This window comes from Curcuma longa, chromosome 10 (assembly GCF_044706935.1).
Source record: "Curcuma longa cultivar G26 ecotype Majalengka, Jawa Barat chromosome 10, ITB_CL_G26_1.1, whole genome shotgun sequence".
In the NCBI taxonomy this organism is placed as follows: domain Eukaryota; kingdom Viridiplantae; phylum Streptophyta; class Magnoliopsida; order Zingiberales; family Zingiberaceae; genus Curcuma; species Curcuma longa.
Genome location: NC_133870.1, coordinates 10083022 through 10107188, shown reverse-complemented (window position 1 = coordinate 10107188; position 24167 = coordinate 10083022). Strand labels below are relative to the sequence as shown.

Here is a 24167-nt window from a genome sequence, read left to right as displayed (position 1 = left end):
TTATCACCTTAAACCTATTTGAATAATAAGATTAAATGATTTTTAATCTTTTCATAGTTTATATTTTCAATAGTTGAATGATCTAAGTCTCAGTCAAGTAATTTAGACAAGTTGAATTAAAATTTTATCAATCCATTTTAAGATGAGTTGATTGACCTGTCTAGGCTCACGACCCGCATGGGTTAGCCCACAATGAACTTGGGTTAGCCCGCAGATTGAGAAAGTATATTTATTTATTTTAAAATTTAAAATTAAAATAAAAAACTCAATGAATTAGTAGGCTTGATCTGTCTAAATTACAATTCAAGCTTAAAATTTTCAACGTGATCAATTTAAACCGTAATCCAAACTTAAAATTTTTAATATTTTTTGACAGACTTGTGGGTTGACCCACCTAACTCACAATCTGTCTTGGGTTGAAGATTTTTCAACCTGCCAAATTGGTGGGTCGGCCTGTCCTCCCCGTCATATGATGAATTTTTAGTGGGCTTGTCTGCCCTATCATGGGTTGATCCGTTTGACAGTTGTATCTACGTATTCAATTCTTCGAATTAATTAATTTTAGAGGTTGTCGATTTGATCTCACAGAAATATTTCATCGATATCAGAGTAAATTAGAAAGTGTAAACAGCTCGTTGCTCTACTGGTAATGTTCCATAGTTATCTTTCTACTAGAGAAAATTAATCCACAATGCATATTAGTTATGAATTAATCCGTTGATACCTAATTAACTATGAAAATATCTAACTATTGCACCATCTATATGAGTATTCATCAAGAGGTGCTTTCAAGGACCATTAGCTTAGACTTAATTTATTGTCCTTAAACTTGTATATTTTATTGTTGAAATTTTTAATAACACTCTATTAAAAGTTTTGGGAAGAGCCTAAATGCTCATCATGTTCATCTCTATGAATCCTAATTCTCAAAATAAAGGAGGTTTTAGACCAAAATATTTCAAATGTCATTTGATAGAAAGGCTTACAATCACAAAGAGAGGCCAGTGTGATTGCTACAAGCAAAAAGTTATCAACATACAATACAATACAAGAAAGATAAATTGACTACCACTAACTCAACTTTATGTTCTTTAAAACCATGAGTTTATAATTCAATCAAGCTTCATTTTACATTCATTCAGAAAAACCAGAAACCCAAAAGTAGATCATTGAAGCTTCAAGCAGTCCATTATTCTCCACCCCTGATGCAAGTTATGCCTCCACCTTTGCTTACTTCAGTAGTCATCTCATTCTCTTTTCCATCCTTGATAAAAAAAAAAACACCAATCAAAATCACAAACCTCACCTCCAATGGCTTCTTCTTCTTCTTCTTCTTCTTCTTTGCCTTCTCGATTCCTCAGCCTGCCACTTTGCAACAACTCTCCATCTTCTCTTTGCTTCACCATGACAAACCACCCGAAAAGAAAAGCATCGCCGCCGAAACCTCTCTGCGCCAATTCCAAACAACCTTCTTCTCCTTTGGAACCACAAAAGCTGCATCAATCTGCTGTGGTTCGCAAATTCTACTCCTCTATAAATGGGAAAGAGTTGAACAGTCTAGAGAAGCTCTTGTCCAAGGACTGTATCTTTCAGGACTTGGTTTACTCAAGGCCCTTCAAGGGAAAGGTAAGTAATTAAACTCGCGTCCTCGATCGCTCCCCCAATTCTGCATTCAATGGACTTAAAGACCTGCGATACATATATGCATGCAGAGTATCAGCCATTACTTGAAGGATCTCACACGGGCAATGGGGAAGCATGTGAGGTTTGTCATCGATGGAGTCTACGAGGGTGAAGAACTAACAGCAGCAGTAGTAGTTTGGCACCTCGGTCAGTATAATTAATCTGTTAACGCGATTCGACGAAGAAATTAAAGGTGGAAGAACACTAAAAATGAAACGGTTTCAGAGTGGAAGAACCTGCCCATTCCCTTAACAAGAGGTTGCAGTTTCTTCAAATGCTCTGGAGATGGCGAGCAGCAGCTCATCAAGTACTACCCATCACTCGTCTATTATGTATATATACCTTCATTTCTGTGTTGATTTACAGCGAGGGTTCAAAATTTACAAGGGAAGCTCAAGTGTTCGTGGAGTCGCCGTTGAAACTAGGCGATTTTGCCCTGGTAATTAAGTCCATTGATTTAGCTTCAGCTTCATGATATTTGATGATGATTTGTTCATTCATCTCAGGGGATGCTAAGGATCACAGTCATTCTGTTCGATTTCCTTCCGAAGGTGACACAGAGTATGATCTGATCACAGTAGAGTTTCATACTGCAACATGAATGTAATCTGAACTTCAACTGATCGTCAAAATACTTGCAGAGTTCTTGCAGAAGCCTGAAGTGGTGTTTGGTTTCGTGGGGATGATGTACAAAGTGTTTTTGCGCCCCATGATGCTGCCGCTGTTGGCGTATTGCGCAAATCTGTGGCTTCGCGCTGCGGGCCTGCAAGCGACTGTGCTTAAACTGATTGACGGCGCCAAGAAGAAAATTATTGATTTCATATTTGTGAAGATAGTCATGTTCATTTACTCGAAAAGAAAATAACAATTTTATTTCATAATTTTTTTAAAAAAATGATATGGGAGTTTTAGGAAATATAAAATTCACTTTATTTATAAAAGAGTGATGACATCGAATATATCTACAATATCTAATTCATGATATGACAAATGAGGAAAAACAATGATAGACATAATTAGATGTTAGAAAAATACCTGGAGCAGAAGATGTCGATGAGTTCATCTTTGTTTCTGAGAGAGAAACCTAAACAATAGAGAAAAAGTAGAGAGAAACTGCTCCTATCACCCGCCGTAGACAAAAATTACGTGTATGTCTCAATGGGACGACAATCCACATACTTTAGGGTTAGGAGTAGGGGCCTCTACATATAGAGGAAATAATGGACCAAGCCTACCCATTATAGCTAAGCCCAATAGCATCCTATTAATTATGCTAGTCCACATAAATTATCCAACATTCTCCCACTTGGACAGCATAATACATCAGATTAATCAACAATATGTGACCATAATAAGATGCCAAAATAAGTCAACACATAACACGAAAAGGTCCAAAATGGAACTATAAGCATCTTAATAATACAGAAAATCACATTCGAAGGAATAATGATATCATGCATTGTAAGATACTTATATCCTGTGACCCAACAACAAAATGGAATATGGATAAATGGGAAAGCCCAACAAAATGACATGCCAAAATTTGAACAAAGTGCTATTTCCCAGTAAAATGACCCAAACATCTGCCCAAGATGTCATATAATAACAACAAAATTGAGACTGGGTCTGAAATGTCTCCACAATATACAATATTGCCTCTCCACAATATACAATATGTCATCACAATATATATACAACAGTAGTTATTATTTGAGCAATATCAACAGTAGTTATTATTTGAGCAATATCTCAATATTGTTCAATGTCTCAAATATTATAAATATGAGGTCATAACAAAACATAAGCATAAACTCCCACTAACCCAAAATATCAAAAGGCCTTACTACACCCATACGGGTTACATGGTCAACAAAAGCTTTAACAGTTATGCCTTTGGTTAGGGGATCAGCAATATTAAGCTCTGTAGGGATATGCTCGACACGAGTTTTAAACTCTTGAACCTTCTCTCTCACAAACATGAATTTTGTGTCAAAGTGTTTGGTCCGCTTTGAGCTTTTATTTTTGAGAGAAAAACTCACCACGGCAGAGTTATCACAATATATAGTGAGAGGCCTAGAGATACTCTCCACAAAATCAAATTCAGCAATAAAGTTTTTCAACCATATCGCTTGACATGTGGCCTCATAACAAGCTATGTACTCTGCTTCCATGGTTGATGTAGCTGTAAGAGTTTGTTTGACACTTTTCCAAGAGATAGCTCCTCCAGCTAACATGAATATATATCCTGATGTGGACTTATGATCATCTGGGCAACCTCCATAATCAGAATCAGAATAACCTGTTACCTCAAGATGATTTGATCTCCTATATGTGATCATATAATTTTTTTTGGTACCTTTCAGATACCTCAAAACACGTTTTACAGCCTGCCAATGTGCCACACCAGGTTTACTCAAGTATCTCCCAAGTACACCCACAACAAAAGCAATATCAGGACGTGTACAAACTTGAGCATACATAAGGCTGCCAACAGACTTTATTAGAATGAGTCCATTTTTCATGTTTTGTTATAACAGCAGCGGAAGATTCAGTTGTGGGAACATCAGACTCATTCTCAGTAAGGGCAGCATCAACATTAGAAATGGCAAGGAATAACTTAACAGAGTCAACCCAGTCCTCATAATTGGTTCCATTCAGCTTTGGTAAAGAGTTCATACTCATAGGCAAAGCTGGAATTTAAACATTAATGGGAGATTATTGTCGAGCATATCCAACAAAAGAAATAGAGCTTATGACCACAATAAAGTTATCTCATGCAAATGCAATCCCGCCGAAGGGTCCCGAATTACAATGCATAAATTAATTCTCACATTACATAAAATAATTATATTTTTAAAGCTAATATCGAAAGGATACTGAAAACTTTAAAATATAATTACCAATCATTAGAACTATATCAATAAAGACAAACCGATAGGGTAAGTGCATTATTAAAATAATTCCTAATGCCACATTAATAACAATTTTTAACAATAATATTTTATCATAATCCGTCTCGCGAAGGCGAGCTCACAACTATGAAAAAATATCAACAACAATACAAAATGATCTTAAATTTAAAATTTAAGATAATTTAAAATAACTGATATTTATTGTTAAATATTTTTTCGTATAATTCATATAATCGTATAATCCATGGGATGGAGTGATAGGATCGAACTGTTCCAGGAAAATCCCCAGGTCAACTGCCGTAGAGATGCGGACGCGTAATTGCTATCCATTAAATTTGATTGGTTATCCCATTACATTACAATCAAACTCAACATAGTCATTAACTGATAAAATGATGAAGAAGTTTGTTGACAGACCAATGCAGATGGATATACTCAAGAACTAAGCTAGCAAAAGATGTCATCTCCAATTGTTTACATGTCAACCTTCTATTAATGCCACACGGTAAAAAGAGATGTCAAAAAAAAAATCCACTTTGAGACACAAAATCCCATGTTTACAAGCTATGTTCCTTTTTTTTTCCTCTATAAATTATTAATCATAGCACCACAAGAAATATAAGAAACGATCACCATTGTACCACAGAACTTTTAACTTTTCTGGGCAAAAAAAAAAAGATATTAACTTCTGGACTATTTAGTTAGATTTCATCATCTAGAATCTGACACGCAAGAAGATAGTTTGCATGTAAATCCAGAGTTAATGAAACATGGTATGAGTGAAAAAAAAATATTTACTTGCTATACCAATTGAGTTTTGTTATAGCAGCGGCGAGGGATCAATTTAATTGCTGCAAATAAGTTACTAAATGAGCACCATAACCCAATTTCATAACCGGCGCACAGAACTATCACAGAAGAAATATTCATCTTTCCTAGCAGACCAACTGAGATCAAATAACCAATCAATCAATACTAACGGCGGATGCAAAAGCCTCAATAAATCACCTTTGTCACCAACTTAAAAATCCCTAGATCCAACACCGTAGTGATTCGAGTTTGTGCGAAAGCATGACAAAAAAAGAGATCACGAGGATATCAAAAGCATGAAAATCTTATAAAATTACGGAGGAAATTTGAGAGAGAACAAAGGCCCATACAAGTGGGTTAACAGGACGTGGTTTACAATTTTTTTTTTTTTAAGTAAGAGGCCACGTTAACTACTCTTTCACATTAATTACTATTTTAATGTTCTGATTTTTTTCCCCCCCCCAAAATCGTGCCCTAAGCATGCTTTCGCAAAAGAAAAAAAAAACCTAGATGTTGGTCAGCGCCGCATGGCGTCCGGGTGGACGGCTACCAACCTTCGAGACGGCATGTCTCACTCTTTCGACAAAAGCGACGGTATTCTCCAAATCGCAAAAATAAATTTAGGGAAAAGGATTGATTGAAGAAGAAAAACTCATTGTCATATTAGAATTGATAAACTTGGCTCTGATACCAATTGAAAAAAAACAATGATCTACACTATCTAATTCATAATATGACAAATGAGGAAAACACGATATACGAAATTAAACGTTAGAAAAATACCTGGAGCAGAAGATGTCGATGAGTTCATATCTTTGTTTCTTTGAGAGAAACCTAAACAATAAAGAGAAAAGTAGAGAGGAACTGCTCCTATCACCCGCCGTAGACAAAAATTACGTGTATGTCTCAATGGGGCGACAATCCACTTACTTTAGGGTTAGGAGTAGGGGTCTCTACATATAGAGGAAATAATGGACCAAGCCTACCCATTATGGCTAAGCCCAATAGCATCCTATTAATTATGCTAGTCCACATAAATTATCCAACAAAAATAAGATAGTGAGGATATAAAATAATCACCCTCCTTGGAGCATCCCCTCCCCTTACCTTATATAGGGAGAAAAATCCAAGGGATGTACCTCATTAAAGGGCATCATTGTAACCGTTATGTCCCTTCATGTTGGTAAGTGTCATATCCCTTTGCATGACAGGAGTTCGGAAGTCAAAAACTCGGGAGGTCAAGAGATCGGGAAGTCGGTCCAACTCAGTAGATCAATTGGCTTGGCCGGTCAGAGACGGATGATATTTGCTTTGACCAAGTTCTGGATATCTGTGTTAACTAAGTCCGGAAGCATGTAACATGACCCCTGCATTAATCAAATCCTATCACATGACTCATGTCATCTCCACTACATCACAAGCATCCCCTCAAGTCTAGTCGAAGGAGGACGTAGTCAAACACTAACTAGACAATTGGTGCATCAGCGACTCCAAGGTCATTGATGTTAAGGTCTATGTGGCTAAGATGCTGGGAACGAAAAGAAAAGAACAAGAGGGAGTAGCTGTCGATCGAGGTGGAGCCCCTCAAGGTAAAGCTGAAAAGGAAGAGCTGCAATTCATATTCAAAAATGAAATAAAGTACAATCAAACCTGGTGTGAAAATGTCACCTCCCTAATAAGGCTAGTGCAAAAACTCCTCAGTTGGGAGAGTAAGTGGTTATCCCGTCCCTAATGAAGAAAATTATTGGAGACGACTCTGTTTTTGATAGGAGAAATATGATTTATAGATGATTATGTTCCCGACAGAGAAATGTATTTGTAGCAACTCTGTTCCTAACAAAGGAATGTGTGTTGTAGGCGACTCTATCCTTGATAGAAAAATGTATATTGTAGACGACATTATTTCTAACAGAGGAAATATATAGTTGTAGGTTACTTTTAGGTTCCCCTAACATAGAGGAATATATAAAGAAATATATGTTAAATGCGCTCTGCCCTTGAAATTTTTAAATTTGAGAATTTTTAAAGACAACCGGAGACCTTAATTTTATAAAACAATCCTAAAAGGATTAGTTAAGAGTTAAAATAAAAAGGTTAAAGAAAACTCATTATTACGGATTTGTCTAGACTTGACCCACCCAAACTGGAGGCAGTCCACCAGCTTCTGAGAGGAAGAAAATAAGAAAGTCTTCCCCAAAATTATGGGATATGGGATAAACCACTATCATTTAGATGAAATAGAACCCCTGAGCCCTAAAAATTTTCAACGTATGCCAAGAAACAAAATGCAGATTAATAAATTGATGCTATTAATTAATAGTTCTGGACCATTTGAGTATGCTTCTGCATTATGATTTCCTAGCTTAGAAAAATACTTATCAGACGAAGCATATAGTAGCATACTTACCAGACGAAGCGAATTAATACTGCATAGTGCGAATTTATTGCCACATTCATAGGCCTCGGATCTCAACCATAACTTTCTTTGCCTCTTCTATCATGCACAAGCTTAACATGCTTCTCAGCATCTGCTATGAGACCTTGAAGCTTGCTCATTCGACAAACTACAGTATCAGGCAAGTGGTGACGGATGATACTCCTTGTCGAACTTTGTCTTGCACGCATTTTGACAAATGGTTTGAATTTGTCAGAAAGATTTCAAAACAGCGATCCATGAACCATTTCCATTTGAGAAGAGAGATAATTAGAAGAGACATATGAAGATTTTAACTGATAGCATATCTTCTGATCAAATCAGTAGGAACAAAATGTAGGAAACCAAGTGGCCCTTGAGCAAAGTTTCAGGCGCAAGTTTCAGCAATGATTCTTCCTTTAATGAGTAGCCATTTTCAGAGTAGCTCTCGTCAGTCCATGGCATAACATGTTGAAGAAACATCTTATTATAGGCTGCTTCGACAAATCAGAAATCATCATATTATAGGCTGCAACATTATATATATTCAGGCATCTTTGTAAAAAGCTCCATGGCTTTTGGAATGGAACCATTCATTAAAGTAGTGTATGCTATGGAATCCAACTCAGGCATCATGTTGCATAAATTTGGTGCTTCGATAGATGTCCATCTCGTATGAAGCTTGTCGTTATAGTAGTAGTTACCTCAATCTTTCCAGAGTACAACTCAAATGGAGCATTTGCAAGTAGAAGCAACAATCACCTGATCATGATTCCTTGAAAACCAATTACCCCTACAACCTGCGCAAGTCTTGAGTGGATTGTCACAGAAGGAAACTTGAATTTGTTTGGTCCTATTGAATTAGATATTTCTTGATTGTCTTGAGGACAGCAGAGAAACCACACTGTTCGTATGATATCTGATAGGTTAGCTCAAGGTGGAATAAGTGTAGATAATTGATAGATTGCATCTTTGATTGACAAATATCACGTGGCTGCCATGTGTATACCACATGTGGCAATTGTTTGTTAGACCTTTCCTTGATTTCATGAATTGTTGCAATTGAGCAAGATTGTCCATAGAACCATGATGACATGTCAATTGACTGCCATAGGGTTAAAAGGATGGAAAGTATCGGTGGAATAGGGCTTGAGCCCAAAGTGGACAATATCATGCTATTGTGGAGATACACGATGTAACCGTATACCACATGTGGCTTTGGGTGCTCCCGTGTCTGAAAGAAAAGAGCAAGATTGTCAAATACGGGTGGACCGAGAGGCAAAAAGTCCTAGTTGCGGCTAGGAGGATTATATAAAAACATCTGTTACAACTTTGGATTTCGACTTCGATGTTTGATCAACCTTATATGCTGACATCATCTCAATCTTAGGTTCTGACCTCGACTCTCAACCTCAACAACTACTTAGTCTCATATATCGATCTCATCTCAATCTCGGGTTCTGACCTTGACGTCTGTTCAGTCTCACGTGTTAACCTCATCTCAGCTTGGTCTCGATCTTAGGTTCCGACCTCAACGTCTGTTTGGCCTCAGGTGCCAACATCATCTCAGTCTCGAGTCTCGATCTCGAATTCCGACCTCAACGTTTGCTCAACTTCAAGTGCCGACCTTTTCTTAGTCTTCGGTCTCGACCTTGGATTCCGACCTCGGCTTTTGCTCAACTTCATGTACTAACCTCACTTCAGCCTCAAGTCTCAAACTTCGACCTCTTACGTCGACTCCGTATCAATCTCAGACTGAGTCTAAAGAATTGATTTGCCCGCAAGATCAAGAAAGTACTCTAAGATTTTTTTTTCTAAAAAAATATAAAATATACCGGAAGACATGGACAATTGAACAAATATACTGAAACAAAAGCACGTGTTTCGGAATCTTTCTAAATTGAAACGCATATTTCAGAACGGATATTGACAACTCTATAAGAGATTGTCCATACCTATGGGCACAGGTATGCACACGTAAATTTTAATTTCTCCAAGTTTTTAATATTCTTCCTCATGCAAAACCTTAAATTGAGTGTTGAAGTAGTTTATCAGGACTCATTCCCGACGCCATTCTAACTCTCTTTTTAAGAATTTTTGAAATTCCTTTATCTTTTCTAGTGACTATCTTCGAGGAGCGTGTATGTAAATAATTCGTTGGTTGGTAGGGTGATGATCCACATGATATTTGATCGGAACAATATCCATGCAAAGATCAAAATGCTTCCCTGTCAAACGTAGGTTTGGGCAACCAAATGGCGAGATGGGTGGCGAAGTCGTCCGAGCATGCGAATCAGCAATCAATCCTGGCCGATAACAAGCGCCACCTTCAGTCACTTGCCGGACAACGAATGCGGCATCACCTCAAGCACACGCTCCCTATTGTCACTAGCCTATGTCATCCCCTTCCCTATTCTGACGCGACGAAGAATCAATAGATTTGCATGGATAATGCTTCGATGGAATGGTTTAGAAAATCATGTTAGTGTTTCATTCAATCTTCACATCTTCGACCTTAATGTTTTTTTCACAGAGGACATCAAAATATTCCAATTTGAAAAATCTCATCGTAATGACACAGCGGCAGAAATCCCGGCCCCCTCAAAAAGAGCAACTCGATTTCTTCTCATAGCCTAGCTAACTTTGGTTAATTCCTGCATAAAATAAAACTTGTTCGGTGGACTCGCTGGGAGTTACCCATCAAGATCCCTCCAATTCCTAAGTTATTAAGGAGCCCAAAAAATATAATCCAAAAGAGAAAATGCAAAAGAATAAAGTAAAAAATAGAACATAAGATGAGATAGTCATGATATAAGGTAATACATCCCTCCCCTTACCTTATATAGGGAGAGAAGTCTAAAGGTATACACCTCATTAAAGGGAATATATCATCGTAACTGTCATGTCTCTTCATATTGGTAACCATATGTCCCTTCGCATGTTAGGAGGTCAGGAAATCGGCAACTCGATTGGCCGGAGACGGATGATGTTTGCTTTGACCAAGTCGTGCATATCTATGTTAATCGAGTCTGAAAGCATGTCACATGACTCTTATGTTGATCAAGACCTACCACATGGCCCTAGCTATCGTCTCCACTACCTCACTAATCAATTAATTTTTCTCTTTCTTAATTACTGTATATATTTATTATAATTTTACATCACCTAATTAGAATATTTATTGATCTCATAAGTACATACTCATATTATCTTAAATATATCTTTTCTCTCTAACACTTTTTTTTCATGTTGATCCTCTCATATGTTTATATATCTACTTTATCACTGTCATCTCTATGACTCTTATTTTTCACTCATATGCGCATTTCATAATTTAACATTAAATTTTATAGTAGACCTAATTGCTATTTTTATAATATTGTAGAGGAAATTATAAATTTAAAATGTTAGAATAACATCTAATATACTTTCAAAGGCCATATACTAAGAATTTGTACCGGCAAAACATGTATACTACGATTGCAAAGGTCAAATGCTATAATACCAAGCCAGAGTGTGCTGACCCAGTCGAACAGTCGGCTCCGGTCAGGTCAAGCAAGTTCAGAAACAAATTCTTCTAGTGTGGCTAGCTAATTCAATTTTGACGGTATAGCTAGATCTTGTCTAGATACATTTTACCATGTGCAACCCGAAAAGGCTAGCCATTCTTAATTTTACGTTCTTAACAAGACGAGAGTTCAGAATGTTCAATCGACTGACTCCATAATCAATTGCCTGTTGTTATGCATGACCTGCATGCGCCGACCGGAATGCATGGCCCAGCAAGCAAGAGACGACGTGCAGCCATGTGGGATCACGTGCGGGAGGTGGCAGAGGCAGGCCCGGCACGGCGAGCGCCGATCTCAGCGAAGACGCCGGCGCCCCTTCGTTTAGAAATTAGGCGCGACCACCACGTGAACTTGTCTTCGCCTCGATCGAATCAGGTTTGTTTGCATGTGATATCAATGAGAGCAGAAATCTTCTGGGGCCAGCGAATAGTAGTTAGGATTATCGAATATTCTTTTCAGAATTACGAATTTGCCTTCTTAATTTTCATTTAAAAAAAAAACAATTAAATTTTTTCTCCAACCTGAAAGACCGTCAACGAACACAGTCGAACCGCAAACCTCCACGTCCCTACGTGTCGCTTACGCCGCGTCACCCACGACGCGGTCGGCGAGGCGGCGAGCTCCAATTATTTGATTCGACACGATGCTCCACGACACCCTGTATCACTTCGTAACCGACGGGTGGGTCCCACCGTCTGAACACGTGGCTCCAGTTGCGACCATCTCCGCCCCCGACCCCGACCCGAAGATTCACATTCCCACTCCTACGGTAGGGTCGACTCGTGGCGTCTCCCCACTGGCCACCGCGTAAAGCGCGGGATGGGCCCAAGTTTGAATCTCAATTAAATGCAGGCCCAACCTCCACGTTGGCCTCTAGATACGTCGGAAAGCGATTTAAACTGACTCTCATTTTCATAAGAGAATGCTCGTCGAACTCAAACTTAACGGTTGACGTGGAAATAATCCAGTGCCTTCGGATACACATCCTGAGATAGCATGGGCAATCATTTCATTATTGTTACGACATAATTGAGTTGGTTATAACATAATAAAATTATTAAAATAAGTAAAGATTGAATTTGGACAAAATGTGATAAAGTCTTTTAGTCGTCAATTGATCATCCACCACCTGATAGTTTTTCAATTTACTTGTCATGATGAGATCGATCAGGTAAGATCACCGAGATTACAGATTACACCGTTCATTTAGAAGAGCAGTGGCATTGCTGCAATAAAAAGGAATAATTGTGCCATTTTAGTCAATATGATCTAGTTAAAATCGCCCGAGAGAGAATTAACCGACCTAATTAGCGGCATTACTTATAGTCCAATTGCTATACGAAATGGGAGGAGCCATGGCGGTCGTCGCTGCAATCTCCTGCCGTTTGCCTCGCGGAACCTCATGCGATTGCTTCCCTCTCTTCCGCCCACTCCCTGCTCGGATCCCCCGCGGCAGGGCTTGCACGCGCCAGCCGTGCCGGCGAAGACAGCGCAGGGAGGTAGACTGGGAGGAGGAGAGTAATGGGGGCTGCGTTTCGCTGGCCGATGCTCTGATTAAGGAAGAGGAGGAGGAAGAGTGAAAGGAACAGAGGAGCTGCGAATCGCGTCTGACCATCGGATGGCGGAGAGAAAGGTGAGGAAAGAGGCGGGGCGGCGGACGTACCTAATCGCGGCGGTGATCTCCAGCCTCGGCATCACCTCCATGGCGGTCGCAGCCGTCTATTACCGATTCACCTGGCAAATGGAGGTTCATCTTGATTTCATTCCCTTCCATCGCTAATTTTTCTGCTCAATCTAGTTAGCAAATTAAAGAGAGATCGATTTGTGCTGCAGGGCGGAGATCAGGTTCCGGCCACGGAGATGTTGGGGACGTTCGCTCTCTCCGTGGGCGCGGCTGTAAGAGGCTGCTCGCCTAAACCCTAGCTCGTTTTCTTTTCTTGGCCGGAATGAGTAGTAGGCGATTTAAAGAAGACAAATCTCGGTTTGGTGATCAGGTGGGAATGGAGTTCTGGGCGCGTTGGGCGCACCGGGCGCTGTGGCACGCCTCGCTGTGGCACATGCACGAGTCGCACCACCGCCCGCGCGACGGCCCCTTCGAGCTCAACGACGTCATGGCCATCGTCAACGCCGTCCCCGCCATCGCCCTCATGGCCTACGGCTTCTTCAACTGCGGCCTCCTCCCCGGCCTCTGCTTCGGCGCCGTAAGCCCAATCAAATCATCTATCACTTCGTCTTTGCTACACCCGATTGGGCGTGACACGAACTGGCCGCGGCGAAAACCTACAGGGCCTCGGGATCACGCTGTTCGGAATGGCCTACATGTTCGTCCACGACGGCCTGGTCCACCGACGGTTCCCGGTGGGCCCCATCGCCAACATACCCTACTTCCGCCGGGTCGCCGCCGCCCACCAGGTACGATTCGCCGCCCACCACCGCCGACCTCCGGCGCCGTACGTTGCTGCTGATCAGATGTATGATTTTTGCGTGGCTTCTGACAGATCCACCACATGAACAAGTTCGACGGGGTGCCTTACGGTCTGTTCTTGGGGCCCAAGGTCATGCAGTGCACAAACATGTACAGCGACATGGTAGGGAACAGGACGGAGTATCTAATCTCGTTGTCGTTTGCATGCTGCAGGAGCTGGAGGAGGTGGATGGCCTGGAGGAGCTGGAGGAGGAGATCACCATGAGGAATAAGCTCTACAGCAGCAGCAGCTGATGCTTCATTTCAATTCGATCAGTCGTTTGTGCCTCGGATTGCGGTAGTTACAGCGAAGGAAATACACACAGTTTGCCGTATAGATTATACTTGCAATCGAGTTTGATGTGTTTTTTCTAGTGGGCATTCTAACGAACAGACTGCGTGCGTTGCTTCATTATTGCACTTATTCCATGGCACTCTAATTCATTATCACTGTAAGCAACGGCCGTTGGGGATCGAATTAACTAAGCGATTCTGTTAGACAAACGAGGGATACGTAAGAATATAACAATTGAGAAGATCTCGTTGTGAAGATCTTTGTACCCGAATTTGTCGGTTATTGCATGTGATGGATCCTTGGGTTCATGTGAGCGAGTATCGCTAGGCATGACTTGTTTCCAATAAAGAAGTCTAGTCAACTTTGATAGTGTGGATTGATTGCCAGCAGATAGTTTCACTGTAGTTGGAGCACCAATTGCCCCACAGGTACGGCTCACATAAAGTGATTCAATTCGAGCAACACCCAACTAGAAATGTTATCATTTTGACTGTTTTTCTCCTGATTTATTCATCGAATAAATTCGAAAATATTAACAGTTTGATGGCCCAATAATCCACTTGTCATAATTTTTGAACACGACGGTAAATCGGTGCCGGTCTTGATTTTCAAACTCGGATTGCATGGGGGAATCTACGGAGGCCGGCATGATTGACACTTGAGATGTTGAATGGAAATATTTTTTAATTGATTGATGACTTATTCTTATCATGAATATTCACTCTCTTCTGTAATAGGTTGTCATCCTAGCAATTCCACACAGTCGACCTATGACCATCTGTGAAGAGATAAATCAAGAAATTACAGTTGATCATGACGGAAGAGGGTATTACTCGTCTTCGTCGAGATTCAAACTCTTGTCCTCTTCTGCAAGTCTACTCCGTCGTAACCAACTCAACTATGCCCCGCGCGAGGGCGAATATTCACTCTTTAAATTGTGGGTGCTGACACTAATTAATATAGCCGTTAATTTGGATTGGATCCGTCGGATTGGTCCACCCCGTCAAGCAATTTAAGTGGGTTGGGTTGAATTTTATCAATCCATTTTAAGATGGATTGACCCACCTAGGCCCGTGACCCACGTGGATTGCCCTGCGGCGGACTTGAGTTGGCCCACGGGTTGAGAAAATTTATTAATTTATTTTAAATTTTAAAATTAAAATAGAAAACTCAATGAATTAGTGAGTTTGATCCATCTAAATTATAATTCAAGTTTAAAAATTTCAATTCGATCAATATAAACTATAATTCAAACTTAAAATTTTTAATATTTTTAATATTTTTTGACAGACTCGTAGGTTGACTCGTCTAACCCGCAACCCACCTTGGATTGAGTTGGATTAGACATTTCTCAACCCTCCAAGTTAGTGGATTGGCCCGCCTCATCCCATCCCACCATATGATAGGTTTTTAGTGAGTTGGCCTGCCCCGTCATGGATTGGCCTGTTTGACAACTCTACTAATTAACAACCTCCAAAGATCCAAGAGTTAAAGGCTTCATCTTCAAAGTTAAAAGTTTTATCATCGTCAAACTCTTCGTATTGCCCCCACAGGTTAGTTCATATATATGGTTCTTACCTAAGAATTGCAACAATAAAATTTAGAAGTCAAATTTTAACGAGTGTAGAATGTCTCACTGGTTACCTTATCCCCTCATGCAGTGGGTCATTGGGTCAAGGCGAAGTCCTCCGTGATTTACTTTCCTTTCAGATTGCTTAAGACAGTACTAGAGGGGCCCTCAGAGTGAGGGTATCACCTTTTGTCATAATTATTTAAAAAAAATGAGTGTGGAATGTCTCGCTAATTGTCTCACTCTCTCATGTAGTTGGTTATTGGGGCATGCAATACTGGAGAGGCCTCAAGGTGAGAGTAACACCTTTTGCCATAATTATTTAGAGAAGAGGTATCCATAGGGTTGGACTGGTCATTCTAGAATAGTCAGTCCGAAGGGTAGATACCTAGTGCCAACTAAAAAAAGTAAACCTTTTTAAACATCTTACTACCATGATTTTGACATCATGGTCAAACATAAATGTGAGGTCGTACCTTTTGGTATAGAGATAAGTATACTTCATATGAGCAGACACGGACAGAGGAGAGGATTGGGTTGGGAGGTGGATAGCTCACATGTATAGTCATTTAGAGGAGAGTGGATGGGACGGAGGATAGATAATCGTATGTAGCATGATTATTAAGTCAAATGGAGCGTCAGGCCATGACACATAGGCACGGTGATTTATGCAATCTGGAGAGCAACCACGGTAGATATAGTGGGGAGTGGAGTCTGTTAAAATCGATGGAATCAAAATATTTTCACAATGGTATGATATTGTCCACTTTGGACCTAAACCATCATGACTTTGTTCTTGGGCTTTCCCCAAAAGGCCTCATACCAATGAAGATACTTTCCATCCTTTTAATTTCATGATCTTTTCCATGTATTTTAGATATGGGACTATGTTTGCACCCTTGCAACCCAACAATCCCCCCTCAAACAAAGGACCACAGGCCCCTCTCAACGTCGTTTTCGATGTCTGAATCTTCGATCCACCAGGACTTTTTGCCTCTCGGTCCACCCGACCTATTAGGACTTCCCATCTAGTCGCAGCTAGAATTTTTTACCCCTCGGTCCACCCGACCTACTAGGACTTCTCACTTAGTGTCTGGTCCTCTTGATTCAGACACGGGAGCACCCACTTCCTTTGTTTAAGGTTCAACCCATATGGTTAGATCTGGATCATGGCTCATCTTGCGGTTAGTCCGGTGAAGAGCGGTCTCGCTCTTATACCACTTGTTAAAACCGATGGAATCAAAATATCTCCACAATGACATGATATTGTCCACTTTGGGCCTAAACCCTCATGGCTTTGTTTTTGGACTCTCCCTAAAAAACCTCATACCAATGGAGATACTTTCCATCCTTTTAACCTCATGATCTTTTCTATGTACTTTAGATGTGGGACTATGTTTGCACCCTTGCAACTCAACAGAGTCGATATCACATGGCATCATCTATAGCAGAATGGCTAAAGTAGACTACACTCTGTTGGCCCGGCCAACTAGGGATTAGATGGACTTATGCATGCACAGGAGGCGACGACATAAAGAAGGGGGTGTTCAATGGCAATGGTCAGATGGGACTAGATACAAGCACAAGAGAGCCAAGGCATTTAGCAGTGGAGGACAGACGAATGAGATGCTCTACAACTGAACGACTTGGCCAGCTTGATGAGTGCAGAGATGATGATGTTGGCTAAAGAATGTCCACATCCCCACAATGGCATGATATTGTCCACTTTGGGCCTAAGCCCTCATGGTTTTGTTCTTGGGGTCTCCCTAAAAGGCTTCATGCCAATGGAGATACTTTCCATCCTTTTAAACTCATGATCTTTCTCATGTGTTTTAGATGTGGGAGTATGTTTGCACCCTTGAAACCCAATAATCCCCCCTCAAACAAAGGACCACTGGAAGCTCCCCTACCATTTCTCATGGTCCGGCTGCCATGTCCCTCATGGTCCGAGCCTCCCCAACTTCCTTTATTTTCCCTGAGGGTCCCCACATGGTTAGATCTGGATCATGGCTCATCCGGCGGTTAGTCCGGTGAAGAGCAACCTTGCTCTGATACTAATTGTTGGGTCTAAAGAATATCCACATCTCCACAATGGCATGATATTGCCCACTTTGGGCCTAAGCCCTCATGGTTTTGTTCTTGAGCTCTCCCCAAAAGGCCTCATGCCAATGGAGATACTTTCCATCCTTTTAAATCCATGATCTTTCCCATATGTTTTAGATGTGGAACTATGTTTGCACCCTTGCAACCCAACAGATGACACCTTGGAGGATTAGTTTTGATTGCACAGATATACTAGGGCGTTATTCGACTTGGATAGGCCGCTAGTGGAAGATTAACAGAGTATGATTGACTGCATAGTGACATGGCATTAATGGGATGAGTTAGGTGCTTGTTTCTTTGTTTACTTTGTTAGTTGGGTTGGTTGTTTGATAATGACTTATTAACTTCGAGGATAATATTCATGAGGGTATTTGATATTTATGAGGGTACACACATATGTATTTTTCCTCTTAAATATCTACTCAGATATGATATTTCATTAGAAATAAGCCGCTATCTTTGGGCACATGTATGATTCATACATTTTGATGATATATATTTACTTTTTATCAAAAAAAAATATTTAGAGAAGAGGTGCCCTTGGGGCTATGGTGCGATGATAAGAAGTGAAATGGATTCCCTAGGTGATGAGGGTTTAAATATCACACAAGCCACATTATATCTGAGGAGATTGAAAAACTTCTAACATTGGACTGCCCGTCAGGATGAATCTGTGCTTCTCCATTTACCCTAATGGTAGGTAGAAAATTTCTATAGGGACGGACCGATCATCTTTAAGATTAGTTAAATTCTAAGAACAAGATACCTAGATTGTAAAAAAAAAAAAAAATTAGAGAAGAGGTGACGTTTATTGTAAGTACTGAAATCTCTGACAAGAGTCAAGCTTGTGATAACTTGTAAATGACAAGTATTCTTCTTGCCCTTGAGGTTGGATCATATTTTAGGTGGTTATATCGGAATAGGCTACTGAGGTAAAGATCCTCTATAATTATATTAATACTTTATAATGAATTTTATTCATACCCCTTGGTTATATTGGAATCTATATGATGCATTCACCTCTTTTTCTCTATATATTGATTTCCAAATGAAATGAAGAAGAAGAATATGTAACCTACTCAAAGAGAAGATAACCAAAAATGATTGATGATTAGTTGATGCTAAGAAGATATCGTGAATATTGAGTCAGACTTACAACTAAGCATGTAACTTGATCAGGTCGGAGATCAAGGGATGGGATGACTTAATAAAGTAATCATGATCGAGTATTTTCGATCGATTGATATCAATCGGATCGGTCTTCAAAGGAGTTGAGCTTCAGAGGGGTCGGGTGTCAAAGGAGTCGAACTTTGGAATAGTTGGGCTTTCAACCACCGAGTGTGAAAATCTTCAAATAGGAGTTTGAAAAGACTCAAGAAAGACATTAGAAGGACAGATGAGTCGAAGCTCGGCTCGATCACTCTGATATTCAAGTTAGATTTTGGAGATAGTTAGAGAAAATGGAGAAAATAAATAGAGTAGAAAATAGAAAATAATTGAATTACTTGTTTGAGTGTTGCAATTTATTATCTTTAAATACAAAACGAAAGGGTGTCGACAAGGCATGCTCGATAAGCCTACCCTACACCATTGACAAATTTTACATTTTCAAACTCCCTATTTTGATGGCCCATTACCTCTTGAAACACATGAAGTTCATAGATCGTGTCTCTGATGCCAAACTGAACGGACTTGGCCTTCTACATGCTGAGATGAACCAACAAATTCATGTTGTTTTTCTTCAACTTGCACTTATCAAGCAACTTTAGCATGGCACGATCACAATTCTGCATATTTGGAAGGTGATTTCTTTCATGCACATTGTAAATTCGACCAAGAATACCACAGCATCGTGTGGGAGAATTGATGAAGAAAGTGGCAGGCCTGAATCATCCACAAGATTCTTAGCAAAATTGATGAAGAAAGTGGAAGGCCTGAATCATCCACAAGATTCTTAGCAATTTCAACATCCTTACTCAGTTCTTGCATTATGGTTTTTTGATCACTGAGAATATTTTGATGATTTTTTGATAGCATTCTCCAATTCAAAAGTATCAGCATCCTCCTCTAAAGAGATGGCAGAAACTAAGTTGTTGTACGGAAGAATCACTGATGAAGTGTATATCTCATTTTCAATGTTATCATCAACTAACGGGTTATCTTTTACGTACTATTTCTTCATCGTCGTCATATATTGGCTCACTAGTTGACTCGACCTTGTCTTTGCCATGCTAAATAAATTGGGCGTTGAGTCAATGCAAGGCGAGACAATGAAGACTGAGGCTTCGTCGATAAATAAACCAGGTTGATGATTGCTGTCGGACAACACTTCATCTAAGTCTATCTCCTCTTCGTCAACATCATCATAAACTGGATCACCAAATATTTCGATCTTGTCGTGATCTCTGTCGCCTCCTGTGATCGGACGATCGGAAGAGTAGGATTGATTGTACTCGATGTTACCGAGGTTCGCATCTTAATTTTTAGTTGTCTTCACCATCATAGGAGGAAGGGAGATGTAGAAATGTTGCAAAGTCGACATTCTCTTGAAATTGAAGGTGGCGGGGCAGTTGATCCCGAATCCCTCAAAATTAAACTTACACTTGGACATCTCTCCTTGATTGGAAATTAAAAAATTTTCAAAAGGGGAATAAAGTAATTTACGATATTTACGATCTTGCACCGTTAGACGCTAGGATAACTTTGTAATTTGTCTTTGTAGATCTTGAAGTATCTCATCTCAAGTGCTATAATCACGGTGTGAGACTTCCTCAGCCAAAACTTGTCTATCACGACCACGATCATGACCACAACAATGATCCATCAGATCTGAGAGCTCTGATACCAACTGACGTTGGATGGGATAGCGATTATCCTGCGGATAATATTGATTCCGTTGATTGACTGTGAATGTCGTAAATCAGTCTTCTAAAACCTATTAAATCGAAAGAATAACAGAAGATAGAAAAATAAACGACACTGTCGAAAATATTATTAAATAAAATTTTTTTTCTTAAACATCAACTAACAAGATACTTATATAGATCCAAAATTCTAACTTATAAAAAAATAGAAATTCTAATAGAAAATTTTTTTTAACAGACTTAAAATATTAAAAATTTTAAATGGATTTAAAATTTTTAAATATAAAAAAATTAAAAAATTTTCAAAACTACTCTAAATACTAAACCCTAAAAATTACTAAAAATAAAAATAATAACAAAAATATTTGAATCCTTCTGTATCATCGGGTCAACTGTTGTTGGGTCGATATCTACCACGTCGATCGATAGTTATCGAGTTTGCATTTGTCGGATTGACAGGTGTCAGGTAATCCAACCATGGAATATGAAGGATTTTTTGTTCTTGAGATTCCATGGAATTAATACCTTTAATAATGTCATGCATGTCATACATGATGATCATGCAACTCTCTTAATGATACTCATGCAACCCTCTTAATGATGAGGGAATTAATACCCTATTAATCTCATGCATGATGATCATATAACCTTCTTAATGGATTCGATTTGACTTGAGTCCAACTCGAGTCTCACTCAATCAGAATTGGCACTAAGAGCTGACACCAACAGATCATCGTGAGTCTAATCTAAGATTGTTTATCTTGTTAATGACTAACCATTTTAGTCCGAGTCGTAATTATTAGGGATGGTCGGACATCCCGATAAGAGGGGTCAATTGGAGTTGTAACCACGATGAGCACACTGTCTTGGATTTGATAAGACAAATAATAAAAAAATATTATTATTATTATCTTTTTTTTTTGAATGATCATCGCGAGTCTAATCTAGCCACTCTAGCGGCCTCACATGTCAGTTTACAACTATTTGTGAGTAAATCGAGAAATTATAATTGAGCACGACGGATGAGAGTATTGTTCAGTTTCACCGAGATTCGAACATTAGTCCTTTTTTGTAAGTCTGTTCCGTCATAATCAACTTAATGCCATTATTTTCTCTTCCACACTAGCTCAAATGGTGTTTCTATATATAGGAACTGAAGCTGTATTAAAGAAGATAGTGATCGAGTGTGAAATGTGAAACAGATCATTAAATTTAATATAGTCTCATTTATAACTACACTCAAATTAATAACCAATTAACATAGCGCGGAGAATAGGCGTTCGTTTTTCTTGTTGATTAACTGCCCGGCGTTAGAGGAGCCGACGAAGTGGAAGCTGGTCGGAGTAGCTTCGGCGCAGGAAATCCGGCATCCGCTCGTACCCTGCGAACACGTCCTCCCATATCTCCGCGAAGGCGCAGAGGATGGTGGCGTGGTATCGCGGCGAGTTCAGCGCCAGGAAGCGGCGGAGCAGCTCCTGCAGCTCCGCGCCGCCCACGATCTCCTTCTCCACGATCATGTGCAGCATCGAGCGCCGGAACTCCTCCAGCGGGTCCTCCGTGTCCCTCACCACCACCACGCTGTCCTCGACTCCGCCGCTCTGCCTCCTCTCGCCGCCCCTGCTCCAGGCCACGACGCTCCGCTCCAGCTCCCCAAGCTGCCGGAGGAGCTCGGAGACGCTCGCCGGCGTGGTCGGGGAGGTGCGCACCTGCCTCGTCGTTCCCTCCTCGTCGCCATGGTAGGAGGACGATAAGGTCGCCGCGAGGCTGAGCGGGGTGTTGGCCGGGGACTCCACGGCTCCGCCGCCGCCGCGTGGCGAGGCTGGCTTGGTGGCGGAGACAGAGACGGACTTAGCGTCGGAGCAGGCGCCGCAGCCGAAGCGGAACAAGAGGAAGCCGCTGCTCCGCCGCCTCAACGCTTTCGCCCCCATCGTGAATCTAAATTGCCTCGCGATGCCTTCGCTCAATCTCATGCTCGATCCGATCCGTACTGCAGTGTCAGTTGCACGATCGATCGATCGGCGCAGATAAATATATATAATAACTGCAAGCTAATTAATTAATTAATTACCAAAAGAAAGGTTTAAGAGTATTAATTATATATATAATAGCTAGCTAGATTTGTGTTTTGTTTTGTAGGAGAAGAAAAGATTGAATGTAGACAAAAGTTCTTAATTACAATTGTTTGACAGCTAATGGGTGATTAAGCTGATGGGTACGTACGTGCCTTTACTATTTAATAAATTTATGGATAAAAAAATGATAAATCACACAGATGCCTTTATTATTTAATAAATTTATGGATTAAGCTAATAAAGGATGGGATTAAGCTTATTATTATTATTATTATTATTATTATTATTCAAAGTTAGGTAGAATTGATTCTAACCTAGCTACCTAGCTAATTGGTTATAATGGTAGGTGTCTTTTGTCCTTTTATTATAATCTAACACATTTGAGAAATTAAGCAAATAAGTTAAAGATTTGATTTTGGAAGTAGGCATGCAACTCAGTGATAGTGGTCTTGTGCCAGAGATTCTCTGACAACGAGTTGATTAGAAGGGCCAATAATTGTTGTGATTTGAGCATAAGTTTAGAAAAATGGCAGGCCATGAATGTCCAATGGAAGATGATGAATGTCGAATGAGTAAGATATCTGACTAAAATATTCTCATTTGAGAATCCAAGGATGGACGAGCTGAGAGGAAGTTGTTGATTAACTGAATTTATATCAATGTTCAAAGATGAAATGTAGCTAGATTCAAAGGAAGAGATTGAAGAAACCAATTAATAAAATATGAATTTAGAATCGATACGACAGGTCTCGACTTATCAGACGTGGTAAAGAGAGGTCAACAATCAACTGATCTAGCATGTGCAAGGTCAAAGGACGAGTCATGACTAGAGCTCAGTCGTATGATCAGTTCAGCCTATCACACATTTAGATGAGCTCGGCCTCACACATTCAGGCCAGCTTAGCCAGATGCTTTCCGGCTTGATCACACACCGACCTCATGACTTGGTCCTGGTATCACATGTCAACCTCATGACTTGATCATCACACTTATAAATAAGCTTAGCCACATGCTATGCTCTCACAGCTCGGCCACTCTCACAGCTCGGTCATTCAAAACAATTCAACCTCACCTTCAGGTTAGCTCGGCCTCACCTGCAGGACAGCTCGATCCCACACTTAGTCAGCTCAACCGCATGCTTAGTCAGCTCGGCCACGTGTCTTCTGACCTCACGTATCAGCTCGACCACGTGTCTTCTGATCTCATGTATCAGCTCGGCCACGTGTCTTCCGACCTCACGTATCAGCTCGGCCATCAACAGGCAAGTACGAGGACTCTTTCTCCTTGGCTCAGTCTTATCAACTTATTCAAAAGGATAATGATAGGACCAAGTTCACAAACTTGGTCCCTGAATATCTCGTATCCTAGTGCACCACCGTTGAATGAAGATAATCAAATCTACTGAGCCGTTG

The 24167-nt window shown here is 40.2% G+C and overlaps 2 protein-coding genes and 1 pseudogene across 2 annotated transcripts; 2 read left to right on the top strand and 1 right to left on the bottom strand.

Annotated features, from left to right (window-relative positions):
- Positions 1-1311: 1311 nt before the first annotated feature.
- Positions 1312-2548, top strand: LOC141835726 (uncharacterized). The gene is made up of 6 exons (XM_074723098.1): positions 1312-1626; positions 1713-1830; positions 1909-1990; positions 2071-2122; positions 2190-2244; positions 2325-2548. Exons 1-6 carry the CDS (start codon positions 1312-1314, stop codon positions 2546-2548), a joined length of 846 nt encoding a protein of 281 aa, XP_074579199.1.
- Positions 2549-12742: 10194 nt separating this feature from the next.
- Positions 12743-14255, top strand: LOC141836362 (beta-carotene hydroxylase 2, chloroplastic-like; annotated as a pseudogene).
- Positions 14256-21875: 7620 nt separating this feature from the next.
- On the bottom strand, positions 21876-22668 carry LOC141835501 (uncharacterized). Its single transcript, XM_074722919.1, has one exon. The coding sequence runs from the start codon at positions 22651-22653 to the stop codon at positions 21994-21996; it is 660 nt and encodes a 219-aa protein (XP_074579020.1). The 5' UTR covers positions 22654-22668; the 3' UTR covers positions 21876-21993.
- Positions 22669-24167: the final 1499 nt, after the last annotated feature.

What these genes read in the sequence shown, in the direction of transcription:
- LOC141835726 (XM_074723098.1), top strand. Translation starts at nt 1,312, where the DNA reads ATGGCTTCTTCTTCTTCTTCTTCTTCTTCTTTGCCTTCTCGATTCCTC. An exon ending in GGCGAGCAGCAGCTCATCAA is followed by an intron (nt 1,991 to 2,070) that starts GTACTACCCATC and finishes AAAATTTACAAG; the next exon opens with GGAAGCTCAAGTGTTCGTGG. An exon ending in CCTTCCGAAGGTGACACAGA is followed by an intron (nt 2,245 to 2,324) that starts GTATGATCTGAT and finishes AAATACTTGCAG; the next exon opens with AGTTCTTGCAGAAGCCTGAA.
- LOC141835501 (XM_074722919.1), bottom strand. Translation starts at nt 22,653, where the DNA reads ATGAGATTGAGCGAAGGCATCGCGAGGCAATTTAGATTCACGATGGGG.